The sequence below is a fragment of the Pongo abelii genome, chromosome X (assembly GCF_028885655.2).
Source record: "Pongo abelii isolate AG06213 chromosome X, NHGRI_mPonAbe1-v2.0_pri, whole genome shotgun sequence".
In the NCBI taxonomy this organism is placed as follows: domain Eukaryota; kingdom Metazoa; phylum Chordata; class Mammalia; order Primates; family Hominidae; genus Pongo; species Pongo abelii.
Window position 1 is genome coordinate 145,781,271 of NC_072008.2, and position 20,343 is coordinate 145,801,613.

The 20,343-nt window shown below is 35.8% G+C and overlaps 1 protein-coding gene across 7 annotated transcripts in view; it reads right to left on the reverse strand.

Moving 5' to 3' along the window:
* Positions 1–6,178: 6,178 nt before the first annotated feature.
* Positions 6,179–20,343, reverse strand: part of MCF2 (MCF.2 cell line derived transforming sequence) — a 130,015-nt gene continuing 115,850 nt past the window's right edge. For 4 of the 7 annotated variants that reach the window (XM_002832187.4, XM_002832189.4, XM_002832188.5 and 1 more), the window contains 8 exons: positions 19,296–19,421; positions 18,386–18,607; positions 14,313–14,405; positions 12,834–12,912; positions 12,196–12,268; positions 10,793–10,902; positions 9,481–9,593; positions 6,179–6,912 (listed from right to left, as the gene is read on the reverse strand). In XM_002832187.4, the coding sequence (XP_002832233.3) occupies positions 6,880–6,912; positions 9,481–9,593; positions 10,793–10,902; positions 12,196–12,268; positions 12,834–12,912; positions 14,313–14,405; positions 18,386–18,607; positions 19,296–19,421 (849 nt within the window). In that variant the 3' untranslated portion in view covers positions 6,179–6,879. The remainder of the gene's footprint in view (positions 6,913–9,480; positions 9,594–10,792; positions 10,903–12,195; positions 12,269–12,833; positions 12,913–14,312; positions 14,406–18,385; positions 18,608–19,295; positions 19,422–20,343) is intronic. The other 3 variants (XM_054545145.2, XM_054545144.2, XM_002832186.3) reach the window with 2 other exon arrangements.

The window sequence follows — 20,343 nt, forward strand, 5'->3', positions numbered from 1 at the left end:
AAACTATTCCAATCAATAGAAAAAGAGGGAATCCTCCCTAACTCTTTTTATGAGGCCAGCATCATCCTGATACGAAAGTTGGGCAGAGACACAACCAAAAAAGAGAATTTTAGACCAATATCTTTAATGAACATTGATGCAAAAATCCTCAATAAAATCCTGGCAAACTGAATCCAGCAGCACATCAAAAAACTTATCCACCATGATCAAGTGGGCTTCATCCCTGGGATGCAAGGCTGGTTCAATATGCGCAAATCAATAAATGTAATCCAGCATATAAACAGAACCAAAGACAAAAACCACATGATTATCTCAATAGATGCAGAAAAGGCCTTTGACAAAATTCAACAACGCTTCATGCTAAAAACTCTCAATAAATTAGGTATTGATGGGACGTATCTCAAAATAATAAGAGCTATCTATGACAAACCCACAGCCAATATCATACTAAATGGGCAAAACTGGAAGCATTCCCTTTGAAAACTGGCACAAGACAGGGATGCCCTCTCTCACCACTCCTATTCAACATAGTGTTGGAAGTTCTGGCCACGGCAATTAGGCAGGAGAAGGAAATAATGGGTATTCAATTAGGAAAAGAGGAAGTCAAATTGTTCCTGTTTGCAGATGACATGATTGTATATCTAGAAAACCCCATTGTCTCAGCCCAAAATCTCCTTAAGCTGATAAGCAACTTCAGCAAAGTCTCAGGATACAAAATCAATGTACAAAAATCACAAGCATTCTTATACACCAATAACAGAGAGCCAAATCATGAGTGAACTCCCATTCACAATTGCTTCAAAGAGAATAAAATACCTAGGAATCCAACTTACAAGGGATGTGAAGGACCTCTTCAAGGAGAACTACAAACCACTGCTCAAGGAAATAAAAGAGGATACAAACAAATGGAAGAACATTCCATGCTCATGGGTAGGAAGAATCAGTATTGTGAAAATGGCCATACTGCCCAAGGTAATTTACAGATTCAATGCCATCCCCATGAAGCTACCAATGACTTTCTTCACAGAATTGGAAAAAACTACTTTAAAGTTCATATGGAACCAAAAAAGAGCCTGCATCGCCAAGTCAATCCTAAGCCAAAAGAACAAAGCTGGAGGCATCACACTACCTGACTTCAAACTATACTACAAGGCTACAGTAACCAAAACAGCATGGCACTGGTACCAAAACAGAGATACAGATCAATGGAACAGAACAGAGCCCTCAGAAATAACGCCGCATATCTACAACTATCTGATCTTTGACAAACCTAAGAAAAACAAGCAATGGGGAAAAGATTCCCTATTTAATAAATGGTGCTGAGAAAACTGGCTAGCCATATGTAGAAAGCTGAAACTGGATCCCTTCCTTACACCTTATACAAAAATTAATTCAAGATGGATTAAAGACTTAAACGTTAGACCTAAAACCATAAAAAGCCTAGAAGAAAACCTAGGCATTACCATTCAGGACATAGGCATGGGCAAGGACTTCATGTCGAAAACACCAAAAGCAATGGCAACAAAAGCCAAAATTGACAAATGGGATCTAATTAAACTCAAGAGCTTCTGCACAGCAAAAGAAACTACCATCAGAGTGAACAGGCAACCTATAAAATGGGAGAAAATTTTCGCAACCTACTCATCTGACAAAGGGCTAATATCCAGAATCTACAATGAACTCCAACAAATTTACAAGAAAAAAACAAACAACCCCATCAAAAAGTGGGCGAAGGACATGAACAGACACTTCTCAAAAGAAGACATTTATGCAGCCAAAAAACACATGAAAAAATGCTCACCATCACTGGCCATTAGAGAAATGCAAATCAAAACCACAATGAGATACCATCTCACACCAGTTAGAATGGCAATCATTAAAAAGTCAGGAAACAACAGGTGCTGGAGAGGATGTGGAGAAATAGGAACACTTTTACACTGTTGGTGGGACTGTAAACTAGTTCAACCATTGTGGAAGTCAGTGTGGCGATTCCTCAGGGATCTAGAACTAGAAATACCATTTGACCCAGCCATCCCATTACTGGGTATATACCCAAAGGACTATAAATCATGCTGCTATAAGGACACATGCACACGTATGTTTATTGTGGCATTATTCACAATAGCAAAGACTTGGAACCAACCCAAATGTTCCACAATGATAGACTGGATTAAGAAAATGCGGCACATATACACCATGGAGTACTACGCAGCCATAAAAAATGATGAGTTCATGTCCTTTGTAGGGACATGGATGAAATTGGAAATCATCATTCTCAGTAAACTAATGCAAGAACAAAAAACCAAACACTGCATGTTCTCACTCATAGGTGGGAATTGAACAATGAGAACACATGGACACAGGAAGGGGAACATCACACTCTGGGGACTGTTGTGGGGTGGGGGGAGTGGAGAGGGATAGCATTGGGAGATATACCTAATGCTAGATGACGAGTTAGTGGGTGCAGTGCACCAGCATGGCACATGTATACATATGTAACTAACCTGCACATTGCGCACATGTACCCTGAAACCTAAAGTATAATAATAATAATAATAATAATAATAAAAACAAACAAAACAACCTTCCTTTCCCCATTCAAATGACTTGACCCCTTGATTAAAAATGATTATTTATATGTGGGACTATTTATGAAATCATTATTTTTCTATACTTACACTAACGCCATATTGTATTGATTACTGTAGTTTATAAGGGGTATTGAAATCAGGTGCTTAAGTCCTCCCAATTTTTACGATTCTTCTGTACTAGATCCTTTGCCTTTTTACATATTTTTCAGAATAAACTTGTCTTATAAATTTTCAAAAGGAGTTGCTGAGATTTTGATTTTGATTTCATTGAATCTATAGGACAATTTGGGGATAATGGGTTTCTTAACAAAATTGAGATTCCCAAATCATGCACATGGTATAGCTCTCCGTTTATTAGGTCATCTTAAATATATCTCAGCAATGATCTGTAGTTTTCAGTATACAAGCCTTGTGATCTGTTATTAGATTTATTTCTATTTATTCTATGTCTTATGTTGCTTATATAAATGTTCTTTTGAAATTTTATTTTTAAATTCTTTGTTGCTAGGATATAGAATTATAATTTATTTTTGTAAAGACTGCACATTGTGGCCTTGTAAAATTCACTTATTAGTTCTAGTAGGGACTTGTATGTAAATTCCTTATGGTTTTGTACATATACACGATCTGCTAATCATGACGGTGCGTCTTCTTTTTTAATCTTTTAGTTCTTTAATGTTTTCCTTGTGTTACGGAGCTGACTAGGACTTCCAGTATAATGTTAAATAAAAATGGTCAGTGAATATCCTTGGCTTGTTTCCAATCTTAGGGAGAAAGCTTCCAATATTTCACCATTAAGTATGATGCTAACTGTGGGTTTTCATAATGTGCTTTATTATATTGAAGAAACTCCCTTTATTCCTTGTTTGCTGATAGTTTTTGTCAGAAATGAGTATGAAGTTCTATCGATGGCTTTCTTGTATCTATTGAAATGATTATATAATTTTCTTCCTCATTATGTTAATATGATGAATTACATTGATTTTCAAGTATCTAATACAGGTATTTAAAGCCATACATTTGCCTCCCTCTTTAGCTGCATCCACAAATTTTTTGAAATTTTGAGTTTTCATTTTCATCCAATTTGAAATAGTTCTAATTTCCCTTGTACTTTCTTTGTCTCATGTACTGTATAGATGTGTATTCTTTAATATCAAAATACTTTGGATTTACTGATTTCTAAGATTACATCCTGAGACTATATGATTCCAATCTTTTGAAATTTATGAAGACTTGTTTTATGACACAGAAGGTAGCCTATCTTGGTGAATGTTCCATGTATACTTGAAAATAATGATGCATTCTGCAGTTGCTGGGTGTAGATTTTTAATAACTGTCAAATAGTTCAGGTTGTCTGTATACTAGATTTCAGATTACTAATTAAGTAATTCAATAATTATCTAAATAATTTAACAATTAGTGCAAAAAGCCTTTGAAAGATGACCCATATTAGAGTTCTCAAACAAACAAATGAGAAGTGACTCCATTTGAGCAGTTCCCATGTGACCCAGCATTTCTATTAAGCCTCATTATCCCTAGATTTCATTTTATGTTATAAATAAAATTTGGAACCAAATAAGTTACACCTAGTGTGTTTAAACAGTGTACCATTACCTGGAATTCAAACAAACAAAAGAACAAAACTAGGATTTCAGAGGAAGTGTGTGCATGCAAGAATCATCTTATTTAACAATTAATTGATTTTCCTTTTCTATGCTACCTTTTAACAGACAGCTAAGTGTCACTTAGAGGAAAAAACTACAAGAAAACGGGTTTATATACAGAAATGTTACATACTATGGGTTAAGTTAATAGAAATGAACATCAGATTAGCTCCCAATGCTTCATACTACCTTCACACATAAGTCTTGGGTATAGACACAAGTGTGTTTGTGGATGTGTGTCTGTGTGTGTGTAGCAGAGACCTACCATAAAGAAATAACATGCTCCTAGGACAGTATAGAACTACACACTAGTAAAGTATTCTTGGACAGTAAGGCAGGTAACTTAAAAGCATATCCTCAGTATTTAATTCTGAAGGGTATCTTACAAAACACCATAGTATCTTAAATCTCTTTCAAGACTATCAACTTTATAGGGAAAAGTCTAATGTGCCTTTAAAATTTTCATTCATAAATTTAAAACTATTAAAGAAAAAAAATAAATCCTAGCTAACATAATGTGTTTGCTGCTTTATTTCTAACTGCAGAGAGGTCATTACTCTATGCCAATGTCCTCTTTGGTGAAGCTTTAACATTTTTAGTCTTCAAATTGTGTGCAGTTTATTCATATTATTCCTGTAACTTTGGCATTCCGAAACCTACGGTCACCAATTAAAATATGTAAACTGTTTCCTAGAATCAGGCCTTCTTTTCTCCTGTTTAGGTTTTTCACCAACCTAAATAATAAATGAATGAGTAGCCAACAATGGTAATACTAAGTGAATTAAAACAAATACATTATGTTGCAGCTCAAACTTTCACAAAGCTATTGCATGTGTTGAAAAACCTTCATGACACTGTGCTTGAGTCCTTTGAGTAATCTACAAAGGACTTTGGTTATTAGAAAAAATTATTACTTTAATGATCCATCATTAACTTTTAACTCTCTGTGTACACTCTTCCACCTAAAGGGTTAGAGTACACAGCCAATGTAGCATTTCAGTTCAAGTTAATGACCCAATGAAGACAGAACTCTTACATTTAAAATTTCCAAAAGAATTATGGAAGTTTCATTCAATCCAAACAATATTTTCTTCATGCTTTGGGTTCTCTCCTACCTAAACAGTATATTTGGCAGAGCCATCTTCACAATCAGTACTATATAAAGTTAAAGGCATAAGGGTAGAATGAGAAAGTCAATATTTGAACTGATAAACAGAAGTGTAGCTATGTTGTAAAGCAGTAAAGTGTGGTCTCGGGCACACAGTAGGCATTCATTAAATATGTGACTAATGAATGACTTAAATGACCAGATGGAATGTGACCTGTAGCCATTACAAAGCCAGACGTATCAGCTAAAACATCTGAGCCAAAGGTAAACTACAAAAGAACATGCAGACTCATAGCATGTCATTCTTTCAAAGCATTTTTCACTCACCAAAGGTTAATGTTCCTTTCAGTGAGCTTTATAGGCAGTGCTGAAGCAATGAAAATGAAAGCCATTGCTGTGATATTTCTGCTTTTGGAGACTGTATAACAAAGATACAGATAATGCAGAACATTTGATTAGCTATCTATGTGCCCCAGCTGGAGATCATCACAGGCTTTGCAAACACACCTACCATTGACCCTCAGCCTTCCCATGGAGAAGCTGAATGACATCTCCATTTCTAATCAGGAGGTCTTCTGAGCCTCTCTTCCTGCAGTCTGCTAAGGCTCTATATTTGCCTGGAGACTGTAAAGTTGTTTTAAAAAATTATATTACAAACTTGATTGCAAAACCACTTGCATAACTGCCTGCTCTGCAACATGAAGAATTAACTCTTTTCTTCACCGGTAAATGTGGTAGCTGCAGCAGCTTTGCAGGAACAGACAGACATGAAGCAGTATGTGATGGGGAATAAAATAAGGCAAAACAAGTTTATTTAACCTGAAGAATTAATTTTTATTTGAAAAAAAGAATTACAACATGAAATATACAGAAAATAGCAGAGCACAACTAATTTAAGTTACATTAATTATAAGCAGAAATCCAGAAAAAAAGTGTGAAAATATTAATTTTTAAATACGGCTTTTGTAAACTACTCTCCTGAAAATTTTATCTGGGCACACACAGACAGTAGCCCTGAACAAAATTTACTCATGCCCCAAAAAGAATTTCTGGGCTTTGTATTGTTTCACACAGGTTAAAATAATGGGCACAAAAGCTGTGGTTTCAACAAAAGCATATTAAATCATAATGTTGTGCTTTACTTGACCTTAGCCATTTTGCAGCCGTAATTTTAACTTAATTCATTAATAAACTAAATAATCCAAGGCACACCGATTGCATTTGGTTACAAAGTAGAGAAGAAATAATTTTCAAGTCCAAAAGTATTCTGAGATGAGAATCTTTCAAGCACAATATCTGACACATTAAATACATGATTTTAAAAAGACAGCGTACCATAATTAAAAGCTTTATTAAATGAAAGAAAAGAAGTATGTGCTGTGGTTTATTTGCGTGTCCATTAACCTGAAAACAACATCTGCATCATTTGAGCTGAATGTCTTTTGCGCAGTATTTTTCCAAATGGGCTGAGAAGCAGGCGGGAAAGAGCTACTTGCCATTTGACATAGTAGCTTCATCAATATAGGAGAGCCATCTCCGACACGGGTCTCTACAAGGGAAGCAGCACCCATTATTGCTCAGTTTACAACTTGACCAAGTGAAGCCAAAAGAGCAGGTCATTCCAGCTCCTTTTTTCGGCAGGGAAGAAGGGTGTATGGAATACATTGTTGCTCTTTTATATGTTTTCCTTAGTAGCACATCTCAGAGAATTATTGGACAAAGAGAGAGAAACTAACAGGTTTTTCTATATTCCCATCCTCTGTGATTAAAGCATTCTTCAATTTTGCATATTTACTTTATCTTCTGATACCATAGCTAGAAAAAAGAATGCCTACTTAAAACTGAGTTCTTTACAATGCCTTCATAGATCATCTACAGCAAACGGTTAAACACAAACTGGCTTCCTCTGACTTTTTGCTCACATTTAACAACTACTCCTATCCATTCCATCCCCAGCTAACATTAATTAAAGAAATTAAACTTCTTTTTATTATTAGTCTAAGCCTGAGATTCCCAAAGTGTGGGAGACAGACTGTTGTGAGTTCCTGAGACCCTTTCAAGGGGTCTGCAAGGTCAACCTACATTAAGACACTATTTGACTTTTTCACTCTCATCCTCTCACAAGTACACAGTGGAGTTATCTAGAGGATACTTGGTGTATGGTAGCACAACAAATTGAATGCAAAAGCGGATATGAGAATTCACCTTTTACTGAGCCAGAAGTTAAAGTGATTTACAAAAGTGTTTCTTTTGTAAGTATTTAAGTATTTATTTAAATCAGTCTTCTCACTGATTTTTATTTTGAAAAATGTAACTTTTTAATAAAAATCTTATTTATATAAACTTACAATGGGTTTATTAATATTTTTAAACAATTATTACATTCAAAATTTTGTATTTCTTTGTTTTATCACATGGTAAATATCAATAGATGTAACCTATATACCATGGAATACTCTGCAGCCATAAAAACAAATACAATCATGTCCTTTGCAGCAAGGTGGATGCAGCTGGAAACCATTATCCTAAGCAAATTAACACAGGAACAGAAAACCAAATACCACATGTTCTTACTTATAAGTGGGAGCTAAGCATTGGGTACATGTGGACACAAAGATGGGCACAATGAACACGGGGGACTACTAGAGGGAGGAAAGAGGGTTGGCAGAAGGGCTGAAAAACTACATGTTGGGTACTATGCTCACTACCTGGGTGACAGGACCATTCATACTCCAAATCTCAGCGTCATGCGGTATTCCCATGTAACAAAACCTTACACATGTACCTCCTGAATCTAAAATAAAAGTTGAAAGTTTTTTTTTAAAGATATAACCTACATAAACAAGAGTTCTTTGGGGTTTTCAATTTTTAAGGATGTAAAAGCTTCTTTCATTAAAAAGTTTGGGAACTGCAGCTATAGACAATTAACTCTGGACAAATATCTTACCAGATCTAAGTCTCAGTTTCCTCCTCTGTAAATTGAAGGTAATAAAGCCCGCTCTTTTTCATACTAATACTGTGAATATTAATTGAGAAATCATTTGGGAAATGGTAAACTATCACACAAATATGTATTATGGTCATCATAGTATTAGGAGAAACAATATCTACTTTTTTAAAGACTGCATTTCAGAGTCAATGCTGTACAGCTTTGTGATTATCCATGCCATTATCCTCCTTTTTTTTTTTTTTTTTTTTTTTTTTGAGACAGAGTTTCACTCTTGTTGCCCAGGCTGGAGTGCAATGGCACGATCTCAGCTCATTGCAACCTGCACCTCCTGGGTTCAAGTGATTCTCCTGCCTCAGCCTCCTGAATAGCTGGGATTATAGGCATGCGCCACCACAACCGCCTAATTTTGTATTTTTAGTAGAGACGAGGTTTACCCTCTTATACTAACAGTAGAACTGCCAAATGTAATTGATTCCTCTGAAGGGCACCAAGGAGCACTCTACCTCCAAGCATCACTCCTACCCTCCAAGCTGGTGACTTTAGAAAAGTAGGGATTTACTCCCAAACAGTCCTACCTCCTCTTTAATAGCCCACTAGTATCCTACCAACTTGCAAACTATTCCTTCTACAAACACTTTGACCTTAAAGCAACCTCCTTTAATTTTACAGGGTGCTCCCCTGCTCTAATATGCTGAGATTTTATGTCATTAGTGCATTTTTGAGAACACACTAAAATATATCCCCCAGATGTTATTAAATAGTTTTTAATGTATAATGCTTATTTCCTTTATTTTCTAATCTGGAATCCAAACTGGTTTTTAAAGTATATTTGAAGCCCCTTTGTTTTCTGATTTTATTTCACATGCCTGGATGGAAAACACAGTGGTGAAGCTCTACTAAAGATAAAACTGGGATTTTAGAGATTTGGAAAGATTGACTATTTATTTCATTAACATCAGTAGAAGCTCTATGTATAGGTCAAACAGGTTCTACTTAAAGATGGAAGTGCTTCCTGATGTTCATAATAAGATTTATTTCAACTATTTTGGCAATGGCATACTCCTAATGGCCTCAAGGATGCTGACAAAAGATTGCCCCTATGTGTTCCATCTGTATTTCGTCAGTAAAACTGCCTCAATAATTTTAATTTAATATATTATTACTAACCATGAGGGGCCTATTTTCTTCTTCATTTTCATCATAAGTAGGGTAGAAATAGTTGCTTGACCATTCCTCAGGTTCTTCAGAGATTTCTGCAGATTGTGATGCCTCAGTCCAAACTATAAGAAAAGTGTGGAATGTGGCAGTTACTTGATGGTGCTAATTTACCACAAGGTGAGAAGTAAAACTAGCTGTAATGCTTTAAAAAGTTCAATTTTAAAAAATGGATTAACCAACCTAATGTAAGCAGCAAATTAACAGATCTCATCCTGGCCACACTAAACTATTCATGCAACCTTGGAAAAGTCATTGTCACCTTTTTCTAACTTGGTTTCCTCACCTGTCAAATGAAGGCATTAGTACTATGTTCTCTCCTTACTTCTTTGGGGGCCACAGCATAGATGACCTGAGGGAAGTGACCTTTAATCGGATAACTGTAAACTCAACAAGGCTATCATTACCTTTTTCTCCTCAACCAGTAGAGAACTCTTCCATATTAAGGATCATCATATTAAAGTGTTGAGTATCAGGCACTCTGTTAGGCATTTCTCCAAAGAAGTCTATGCTGTTGATCCTAGAGTTGTTTAGGTGATCCTCATGTATGCTTCTACAGCACTTTGTACTTGCCTGCTGTAACACTCACCAAATTTACTTTTAATTGCTTGTTTAACTATCTTTCTAGTCTCCTAGGTTCATGAGGATGGCAGCTGAGTGTATCCTAATTATACTATATGCCTAGCACTTTGCATAACTCCTGGAATGCAGATCATGCTATGTCAATATTTGTTGAATTAAATAAAGTATTTAAAATCACTTCAAGTAAAACCATTCACAGAGGAAGAATAAATATTCCAGCTGTTAATGACTCTTCTCTATTCATTAAACCAAGGGTAAGTGAAATGCACATTCCTTGAAGCCAGTATATATGTTTTATTCATCACTATATCCTTTATAGCAGGGGTTCCCAAACTTGACCATGCATCAGAATCACAGAGAGAGCCTGTTAAAACTCAAGTGGCTAGGCCTTGTTCCCAGAGTTTCTGATCCAGAAGGTCTGAATAGAGCAAGAGAATTTGTCTTCTGTAAAAGTTCCCAGGTGATGTTGATGCTACTGGTCCAGGGACCACACTTTGACAACCAATACTGTCTAGTGCCCATCAGAGTGTCCTGCATATGCAAGACATGAGAGCCTTATAAAAATGGGTTAACTGTATTTTGTTTATACAAAAATACCAAGTGGGTAGATTTCCAAATTAATAATACAAGGTAAAAATTTGCACACCCATGAATCTCGTCTTAAGATGACCATGACACATACCTGTATTTGCTTCTGCCTGAACTGATGCAATTGCCTCACAGACCTCCACCATAGTGCTGGTGTGTTCCAATTCAGTTTCCTCAGTACTTATAAAAGCTCCCTGTTGCTTTCTGAAATAGTGATGTATAAAACTAAGTGAGCTTTTGTACAGTCTAAAAGTAAAAAGAAATTTAAAGTGGTATTTCTTCCATTGATACCAAGTGTTCAGAACATGCTGAGAATCCATCCAAACAGCCAATACTCCCTATTTAAATCTGTGTGGCAATAGGTTATAATATACAAAAGCTTAAATCTCAGATCCAAGCCAGCAGGTTCTCTATTATGTAAGGAGAAAAACTACTCCCTTCTAGACCCAAAGTAGGTGTATTGTATACAATCCCCGTTGCTCTGTGGACTTATAACATAAATGAATTAGGTAAGTTGTTGTATATGAATGAAGATGAAACCTTCAACTGATTCATATTGTTGAGTATGTACCAGCTACTATTAAGTCAATTACTGCATAAAACCTAAAGATGTTACTCCTATAATGTACGATAAAAGATTGAGTTTTTTGAACTCTGAAAGATAAAGACTTTCTCTGTAACTTTTAAATGGTTCTCCTAAATCTCCACGTGAACCACCATATGTTTCATCTGATTTTAGCTACCTCAGAAAGATGACATGCAGCGAAGGAAAAAACAGTATTTCTGATAAGTCATTCAATGATCACCACAGCATGCAGATGCTGCGTGGTGAATCTCTGTGCCAGGCCTTCAGAATCAATGAGAGAATTCTTTCTGCATATATGCAAATGTTCAGCGAGAACTCCACCTTTTGGAATTTCTAGAGGCAGAATACAATGACTACATGTCTAAACCCATACCAGTGTGCTGTCACATAGGACTGCCAGCTTCCTTAATGACTCCTGGTTGTGTCCAGCCTCAGTTCCCTCCCAGGATCCATAGCTTCTCTCTATGTAGAGAGAGGCCAAATCACCAGCAAGAGGTCCCCATCAAGGGACTGTAAAACTGTGAGCCAGTTCTTCATTTGCTCTATTCCCATATTCTTACAACCCTATTTTTCCAATCAGATCAAAGGTGACCAAAAATACTTTGAAAAAAAAAAAAGCTTATGAGCACAGCCTCCTTTCCTGTCAGCCTACATGTAATTCTTCCAATGATATATTAAAAATAAAGCATTTTCAATCATGTTTAGAAATCAACCCAAGGGATAACTATTAAGAACTATCAGCCTCCAGTATAAGGCTGGACCTGAGAAAATGATATGTTTATGGAATTTGATGAGTTATTGCTAAATTGGTGGATGGTTCTTGTCTGAGATACTTTAATTACATTGTTTCATGTTACATACAGAAAACAAAAGATTGCAGGAGTGATATTTCTTAAAGAATGATCACTTACTCATCATTCTGCTGAAAAGAAATCTGAATCTTATCCCGTTCTGTTAATTGATCCTGTTGCTTTCTTTTTTTAACTGAGAAATAAAACAAAGCATATTATCATTCAGAAGTCACACTTCTTCCTTGAAGGCCAATGACTTTCACACACACACACACACACACACACACACACGCATCCCTGCCATTAGACTTAACCTTCACAGACTTGAAATAATCAGAGGGAAGGCCAGTCTCAAGTTTGAATTTGGAAAGGTCTGAACCATATAATATTTTATTCAAGAAGTTCAAGTTTAGAAGTAGAACTGGCTCCCATTCCATCATTATAGAGCAATGATTACTCGAGATATTAAGCAGAGTCACCTCATGGAAAGGACTGGGAATTACCACAATCAGTTCACTGTGTTGCTTCTCAACTGCTTCTTAAGCAGAAGGGTTCATTTTCTAGTGTAAAGTTCATTCTTCAAAATAGTTTAAACAACCCTCTGAATCTCAATCTTCTACTAATTAAATTAACAAATCTTCTCATTGTAATAGCATAAAGTAAATACCAGCCCCATTCTCTGGAAAAATAATTTAAAAATCTGAGTCAATAAGCTGTTACTATACTTCTGGTTCTGAAGAATGCATGCTTGAATTTACCTGTCAAAAGTTCCTGCTGCTTCAACAAAATATTTCTTATTTCTTTTAGCCACGTCATCTTCACATCTACATTAGAAGCCTAAAGATTAAAAAACAAGCGGGAGGGAGGTGGTACACATTTCCTTTTAAAAAGGATGTACTATAATAAAACAAATGTAATTGTATACATAAAATATGATCTACTCCCTATAACACCATACTCAAATCTTAACTGTTTGATTGTTAAAATTTTTATGAAGCAAATAATTCGCTATCAGATTAGATGAAATAATACAGTCAGAACCATTTTTGCTGTAATCCCAGGACTTTGAGAGGCCAAGGTGGGCAGATCTCTTGAGCCCAGAAGTTTGAGACCAGCCTGGGGAACGTAGGGAAACCCCATCTCTACAAATAATGATAATAATAATAATAATAATAATAATAATTAGCCAGGTGTGGTGGCATGTGCCTGTAGTCCCAGCTACTTGAGAGGGTGAGGTGGGAGAATCGCTTGAGCCTGGGAGGCAGAGGTTGAAGTGAGCTGAGATCACACCACTGCACACCAGCCCGAGCAACAGGGTGAGACACTGTCTCAAAAAAAAAAAAATCCATTTTGAAATTGCCCTTAAATAATGGTATAATAATGCTTGGATGAAACTGTGAAATATAATTTCACTTATTTTGTCTTTACAGGAGGATTCTTTTTAAAATATAATATTTTGATGTTTAATTTTAGTAAAATAAAACAAACTCTACTATTTCTGAAAAGGCCATCTATTGCAGAATAACCCTGGTGACTGATGGTAACATGAAAGCCTCCTTAAATATCCTCCCATCACTTACAAGATGTTTGTTAAATGATACCAAATATTATATCTTAAGCAAGCCAAGAAAACATATTTTTATAGATTGTAGTCACCTAGTAAAGAATTACAACAAACAAAAAACACTGAGCATTTTTAACAGATAACAGCACATTGACAAGTCCAGATACAAATATTTATTGCAATGACAACATCCTCTTGAAATGTTCTGATTCCTCTTCCCTTCCCTGAAACATGTTGGACCCTATACAACTGGCCAGGGCTTTAACCATGTTCTTTAGAAGCAGAAAGCAAGTCTGAACTGTCACATCCCCATGTCTCATAATCAGGTACCCCTAGAATGCTTAGCATAAGAGGAACTCAGAACTATTATAATTCCATAACTTGGAAATTTGATGGGGACAGAGAAGTACCTGCCAAGCTGTCAGCTCTAGTTGATAAGTCTCCTATGTAGTTGTGAAAACTTGAAGCCCTAGAGAACACCACAGGCATATCTCAATGTAACTACTAGAAAACATTTAAATACATCACAAAGAATATTCAAATAATATTTAACTGACCTACATGAAAGGAGTGGAAATTTTCAAATGCGACCAAAATTACTTTTGTTTATAAATTTGGGCTTTTGTATTTCAGTGCAGGTTTGGGTTTCTAGAAGAATTTTTAAATGACCAACCTGGACAATATAAACTTCTTCCTTTTCACCATACCAGATTTCAAACTTGCGGTTATCACCTTTTACATATTCAGTGATTCCAACTTCATCCATCTACAATAAATAAGTCAAAATTTTCATGAGCATTTTATTTTGAATATGAAATTACATTAAATCTACCCTATCATATTCTAAATGAAGCAGAATTTCTCTTGGGCAGAAAAATACATGTTATGTTAAATGAATATGAAATGATAATTACAATCATAGACGAGAGTATTTAAATGTTTTCATTGAACTATGCACTTTACAGTTCAGATTGCATGCTTCATTTCAGTGGTTGACACAAATGTTATAAATCTGAACATCCAAGTAGCCCATCTAAGATCTAATTATGTTATAAATTAATAGTACACTATTAAAACAAAATATTAGGTCAAACACAGAAGTAATTAAACATCAATACAGAAATGCCACTGAAAATTAATTTAAATGGTTATTTAGAATAATCATTTGACAGATCATTTAATCTTATAAATTATAATTTATTTTGATAGAAGCCCTACAAGTTATAAACATCTAATTTATGGGACAGGAGAGAACCAGCCAGGTACACAACGATCTCTCTATTTTCCACCAATCCCTTGGCCTTTCTTAAAAAAAAACAAATAATATGTAATGGGACATTGTTGTCTTTTTGTACCCAGTGAAACTTCTGTACACAATATCTCTTCCTTACCACAGTTTTTTCTTTTCCTCAACGTGATTGTGCAAGTCATAAACTCTTCCATTTTCTTTCATCGTTTTCTGCTAATAGCTTGGCTAATTGCATTTTGGGCAATCTCACTCCTTTGCACAAACATTCTTTTAGTTCCTTTCTGCCTTCCTCTTTTCTTTCAATTCTTAACCTAATTATCTAAAGGAGTATCTCACTCTCTGTTCTAGTTATGAGCCCCCCAAATGGCCCTTATTAGAGCTGATAAGCATTAAAGATAGTGCTAGGGAGATCGCCATACCAAGGAGAAGAAAAGCACTTATGCTTAGAAATGTAATTTAACATAACATATTAATGAAAGAACCTGTAACATCCACCCTGAACGTAGTAAGAAGTTATTTTCACAATGTCCCAAACTATCTTTATATTCTCACTCCATCATTCCAACTAACCTACTTCTGCTCGAATATCACAATTTAAGATGAATAGTAGTGTCATATTCAATATTTTTAAAAATTAATTTTGTTTCATTACATGGTTTTGTCTTAATAACATGATAAGCTGGAAGGCCCACAGGCTTTGAAGTTAGAGAGGTCTGGATTGGAATACATCTCTACCATTCACTAGCTATGTGTCTTGGTGCAAGTTGCTTAACTTTTCTAAACTTCGGTTTCCTCAACTATAAAATGGAAAGAACATCTATTTCATAGGGTTGATATAAGGACTACATAGCGTGGAGTAAATGCTTAGATCCTATAATGAGCTTTTTAAAATATGAGTTTGCTTTCTACTCTTTCCCCTATTTAAATTGCAATTGTTTTGTTTTGTTTTATTGCAAACATATAGTATATCATTATCGATTAAGTGAACTTTTCTGAGTTGCCCTGGAAATCTAACCATTATGTGTTGCACATAGTAAGGACTATGTGCAGTTTGTTAAATTTTTAAAAATCAATGATAATAAACACATGAACTAAGGAATCTGAAGGACTCAAATCTCCCCATCTGGTCAACTTTGACTTTAGATAGGGCCTTTCCTTGCATATAAGCGGCCAACTTAAAACATAACATATAAATAATTAGAAAGTACATGGTCAGGCCATGGGATTCCAGCTTTGTATGGTGCAGTCAAAACAAGAGTTCATTTAAAGTAAGAGACATAGACAAAGGCAACAACAGACACTGGGGACTACCAGAGGAGGGATGGAGGGATGGAGGGAGAGGGACAAGGGTTGGAAAACTAACTCTTGGGGACAATGCTCAGTACCTGGGTGATGGGATATTTGTACCCCAAACCTCAACATCATGCAATACAGCCAGGTAACAAACCTGCAGATGTATCCCCTGAATCTAAAATAAAAGTTAAAAAAAAAAGTGAGAGAGAAGGTTCAGCAGTAGAATATCTGCAATGATCCTCTCTGCCAAGAGTAAGACTTTGAAACTAATAACCCAAATTGTTAAATAACACACTGACTAGCAATGCAAGCAATTGCTCAATGCTAGAATCTCATGATAAGCAGGCAAGCAGAAGTGAGCATAGTGAACCCTAAGAAATATCCTAATTTTTAGTGGTATCACCATTTTCCAAGGGATCCTGGTCTAAAGCCTTGTAGGCATCACTGGCTAATATATTTTATTAAGGATACTCGGCATTACTGGGGAACCAAAGAAGAATCAGAAAGATTTTCTCCCTTCAATGTCAGGTATTATTTAATTTTTGTAGCTAGTAAGTCATCAAGCCCATCTGTCTACCTTCTATTGAAATGTTTCTTGAATCTATCCCACCTTCTCTGTTTCCATGGTACCTACTGCAGTTTCAGTTTTCATGACTTAATCACCTAATATCCCCCTTACTTTAATGTACTCAAGAAACATTTTGTTGGCATTTCCATCATTGTAACAAATTACAGGTAAAATAGAAAATTAATATGAAATAGAAATACTATATTAGGTAGAAATTAGGTCACCTCACGATAAAATGTACATCAAATGGATTTGGGTCAAATATGCCTATGAAGGTAAAGTACCTTTCCAAGGAATAGGTATACAGACAGCAAGAGATTTGAACCCTCTCTGACATAGATTACAAATTCATGGTTCTCAATCAATGTTTATTAATTACTTAGAAGGCCCTTTGAGATTTGGGGGCTTAGAGGTGGACTGCTAAAATCAAAGGAGCAACTGGCCCTTTGTGATGAAAACAAGAGTTTTAAAGAAGCTGCTGTGGGTTCAGAGTGAAGCAGGGAAAATACACGATAGGAAGAACTACTTCTTTTTGACCCGACCCTGGGCAGGAACCTTGTTGGGAACAACTAGGGGCTGCTGATCCTATGGGAAGAATCAAAAGCAAGGCCTGCTTATAGGTAGTCTCCTAATACAAATACCTCATGCCTATCTCAAAACATATTGCCTGTCCTCTTTATAACTGCTACTGAAAATTTCATCAATTGTCAAATATACTGGTGATGAGAACTATGAAAGAACATGCTCATGAAAAGTAACTAATGTGATAGTGGTTGGGGAATTAAGGACAATCGTTTTCTCTGTTTTTGAAATTTTCTGTGACAAATGTTATATTGGTTTTAGAATTTAAAATTCAAAAGATGAAATGCATTAGATGTAAAAAAATTCAAATTTGTCAATTACGGGTCTCATGTGAATTGGAAGTTCTTCTTCTCTATTGGAGAAACCAGCTGTAAGTATCATTGGGTTGTCAATAACTTCCCCAAACAATACTGTTCTCATTTTAATAACAAACTAATATTAGGACAAAATGCGGATTTTGTTTATAGGAGAGAATAAAGTAATTCTGAAAGATGGAACAGGACAGATATGGAAAGGATTCAGCTATAGGTAGCTTTGAACACCCAGGAAGGGTGGAGCTAGGGAATGGAGGAGTAACACAGAAAGGAAGGTGGGGACATGCTAAACACAAAAGTTATCCATTTTTAAATTGCATTGAGGAAAAGGAGGAAACTCTTTCCTCCCTGTCTCTCCTGTAGCATAAGGCTCCTTTCTAACAAGACCAAGAACTCCACCCAGTGTCACTCGAAAGAGAGTGCTTATGAGGAGGCTGGGACACTCCTTATAATTTCAAACTGTGCTCTTCAGGATGCTAGGGAGCCCCCTTGGGGAATACCTAGAATTGTAGTGAGAAGAAAGGGAAGAATCAAAGCTCTGAATTCCCTCACCTTCACTTCAAGCAGAGAAGTTATGATTCATCTGACTTCTACATAAGACTTAAGATTTTTTTAAAAAAATACAAAGATGTGTAGCGAAAGTATAAAACCTACTCATTTGAAACAAAAAAAAATGTACAAACTGGGAGACACACACACAAAAAAAACAATACTACATTACCCGATACAAATTGTCTTACTTTCCAACAGTGTTTAAAACTGTATGATGGGTATCTATCAGAGCCTTCTCCACTTTCAACACGCCTTTTGCAAAAAACAATGGCTTTTTCATACAAGAAAAGGTGTCGCTGCATTGGTTTGAATCTAGCCAAATCCTTCATTTTTGTAGCACCTTTCTTGTGTCCTATCCAAACACTGAATCCACCTTGCACTATCATCTTGCCCAGTTCATTTAAGTTTCCCTAGAATGGAAAATCAAAACCCATTAGTAGAAAGCAAAGCTACATTCAGCTCTCTGACATCAACATGTTAGGGTTTAGCTTGAGCTACTAAAACCCTGAAGAATAATTTATGTTTTTTAAAAACTTAACTTTGTATGTTAAAACATGGCATGCAGCACATAAGTACAAAATTACTGTGGGGGTGGGGGACAAGAGAAACTTCCTTTTCTCTGGCTTCATATCATCTGGAGGTATTTCAGCTAGGGTAAGTCTCCCCATCTCTTCTTCAATCCTGATTGGTGCATGATATATACCAGTTCAAGTTTTCCCACTGGGTGGAGCTAACCTGTTAAAAGGCTACACAAGTGCTAAAGATTTGATTCTTTTCTTTCCTATCTATTCCTATCTATAGGGGCAAGCAGCAATTATGGAACAATACGTCTTCTTAGCTGACTCAAACATTCCTTAAGCAGGATCTCCCAGGTCTGGGATTGGGGGAAGACTGTTGGGGACAAGGGGGATCCCATAAATCCATTTGGCTGCTGATCTGAAGCCAATTCTCCACTTAGCATTATCAGTAGTAACATCAACATTTTGATCTCCATGTATCTGATTCTTATATGTTATTTCTCAATTGGTTCCCGGAAGGGAAAAGGGATGTTGAGATGCTGACCCTCTAAAATTCCAACAATTATTAAAATGTGCTTACAATATAGCCATTTATTGCAATCTGATGCATAGAATCATTAACTGACTTCAGTAAATCCAGCATTGCATCGAGTGCCTTCTTTAACAGAGCAGATCCTTCACAGTCTTTGCTATATTTTAATAGCTCCTGTAATTAGAAATCAGGAATTAATATTAGGCAGATATTAATATCTGGTTGAAATGAATAAGTTTTTGGCTAACATGCTTTCAAGCTGGAATCCAAATATAATGTCACATTTTGGAGTAATTCCTTTTACATGCTCTTTGCTGCAGTAATATTTTTAATGGCTGTCAAAATAGAGGAAGTAGAATAGTGACTGAATAGTATAAAACAAAGGACATTTAATGCTTCTGGAGTTGAAGTATAATAGCTATTAAGACACATCAGAGATCAATTTTTAAAGCCATTACACGTAGGGTTCTTTTGTCCTCTACATACAGTAATTTGTTTTAGCCATGATGCACTCATAATGCATATAGCACAGAATATTATGAAAATTCACTTTAAAACAAGCCGTATTGTATTTATACTTAACACAAGATTCTTTTTTTTTTTTTAGGGTACAACATTTTAATATATTAACCATTTGAAAAAATTCCGGTTCCTTTTAATCTCTGGTATACTCTCACCATTCAAACTGGACTAGAGGTATCAATTTCCTCTGGAAGGAATATTACAGCAGAGAAAACAAATAAGAAACCAGTTCTCAAGTTTGAGGTTCAAAATGGGCTCTTGAGCCTCTTTACTATTTGACAGAAGAAGATTTGACTGCAAAAGCGTGAATTTTGAATATGAAAATCTAAGATTCTAGAGGACTCGCGGCATAAGTTTTTCCATTAATGTACTAGATTATGTGTAATGCAGGTGGATATCAATGCATGATTTTCCTGTTGGAGACGAGCTATGGATCCTATAGGTTAAGAGCTGGAAGGGGCTATGGTTTAAATGTGTTCCCTACCCTATGTTCATTGCAGCATCATTCACAATAGCCGAAATATGGAAACAACCCAAATACCCATCGACAGATGAATGGATACAGAAAGTGCAA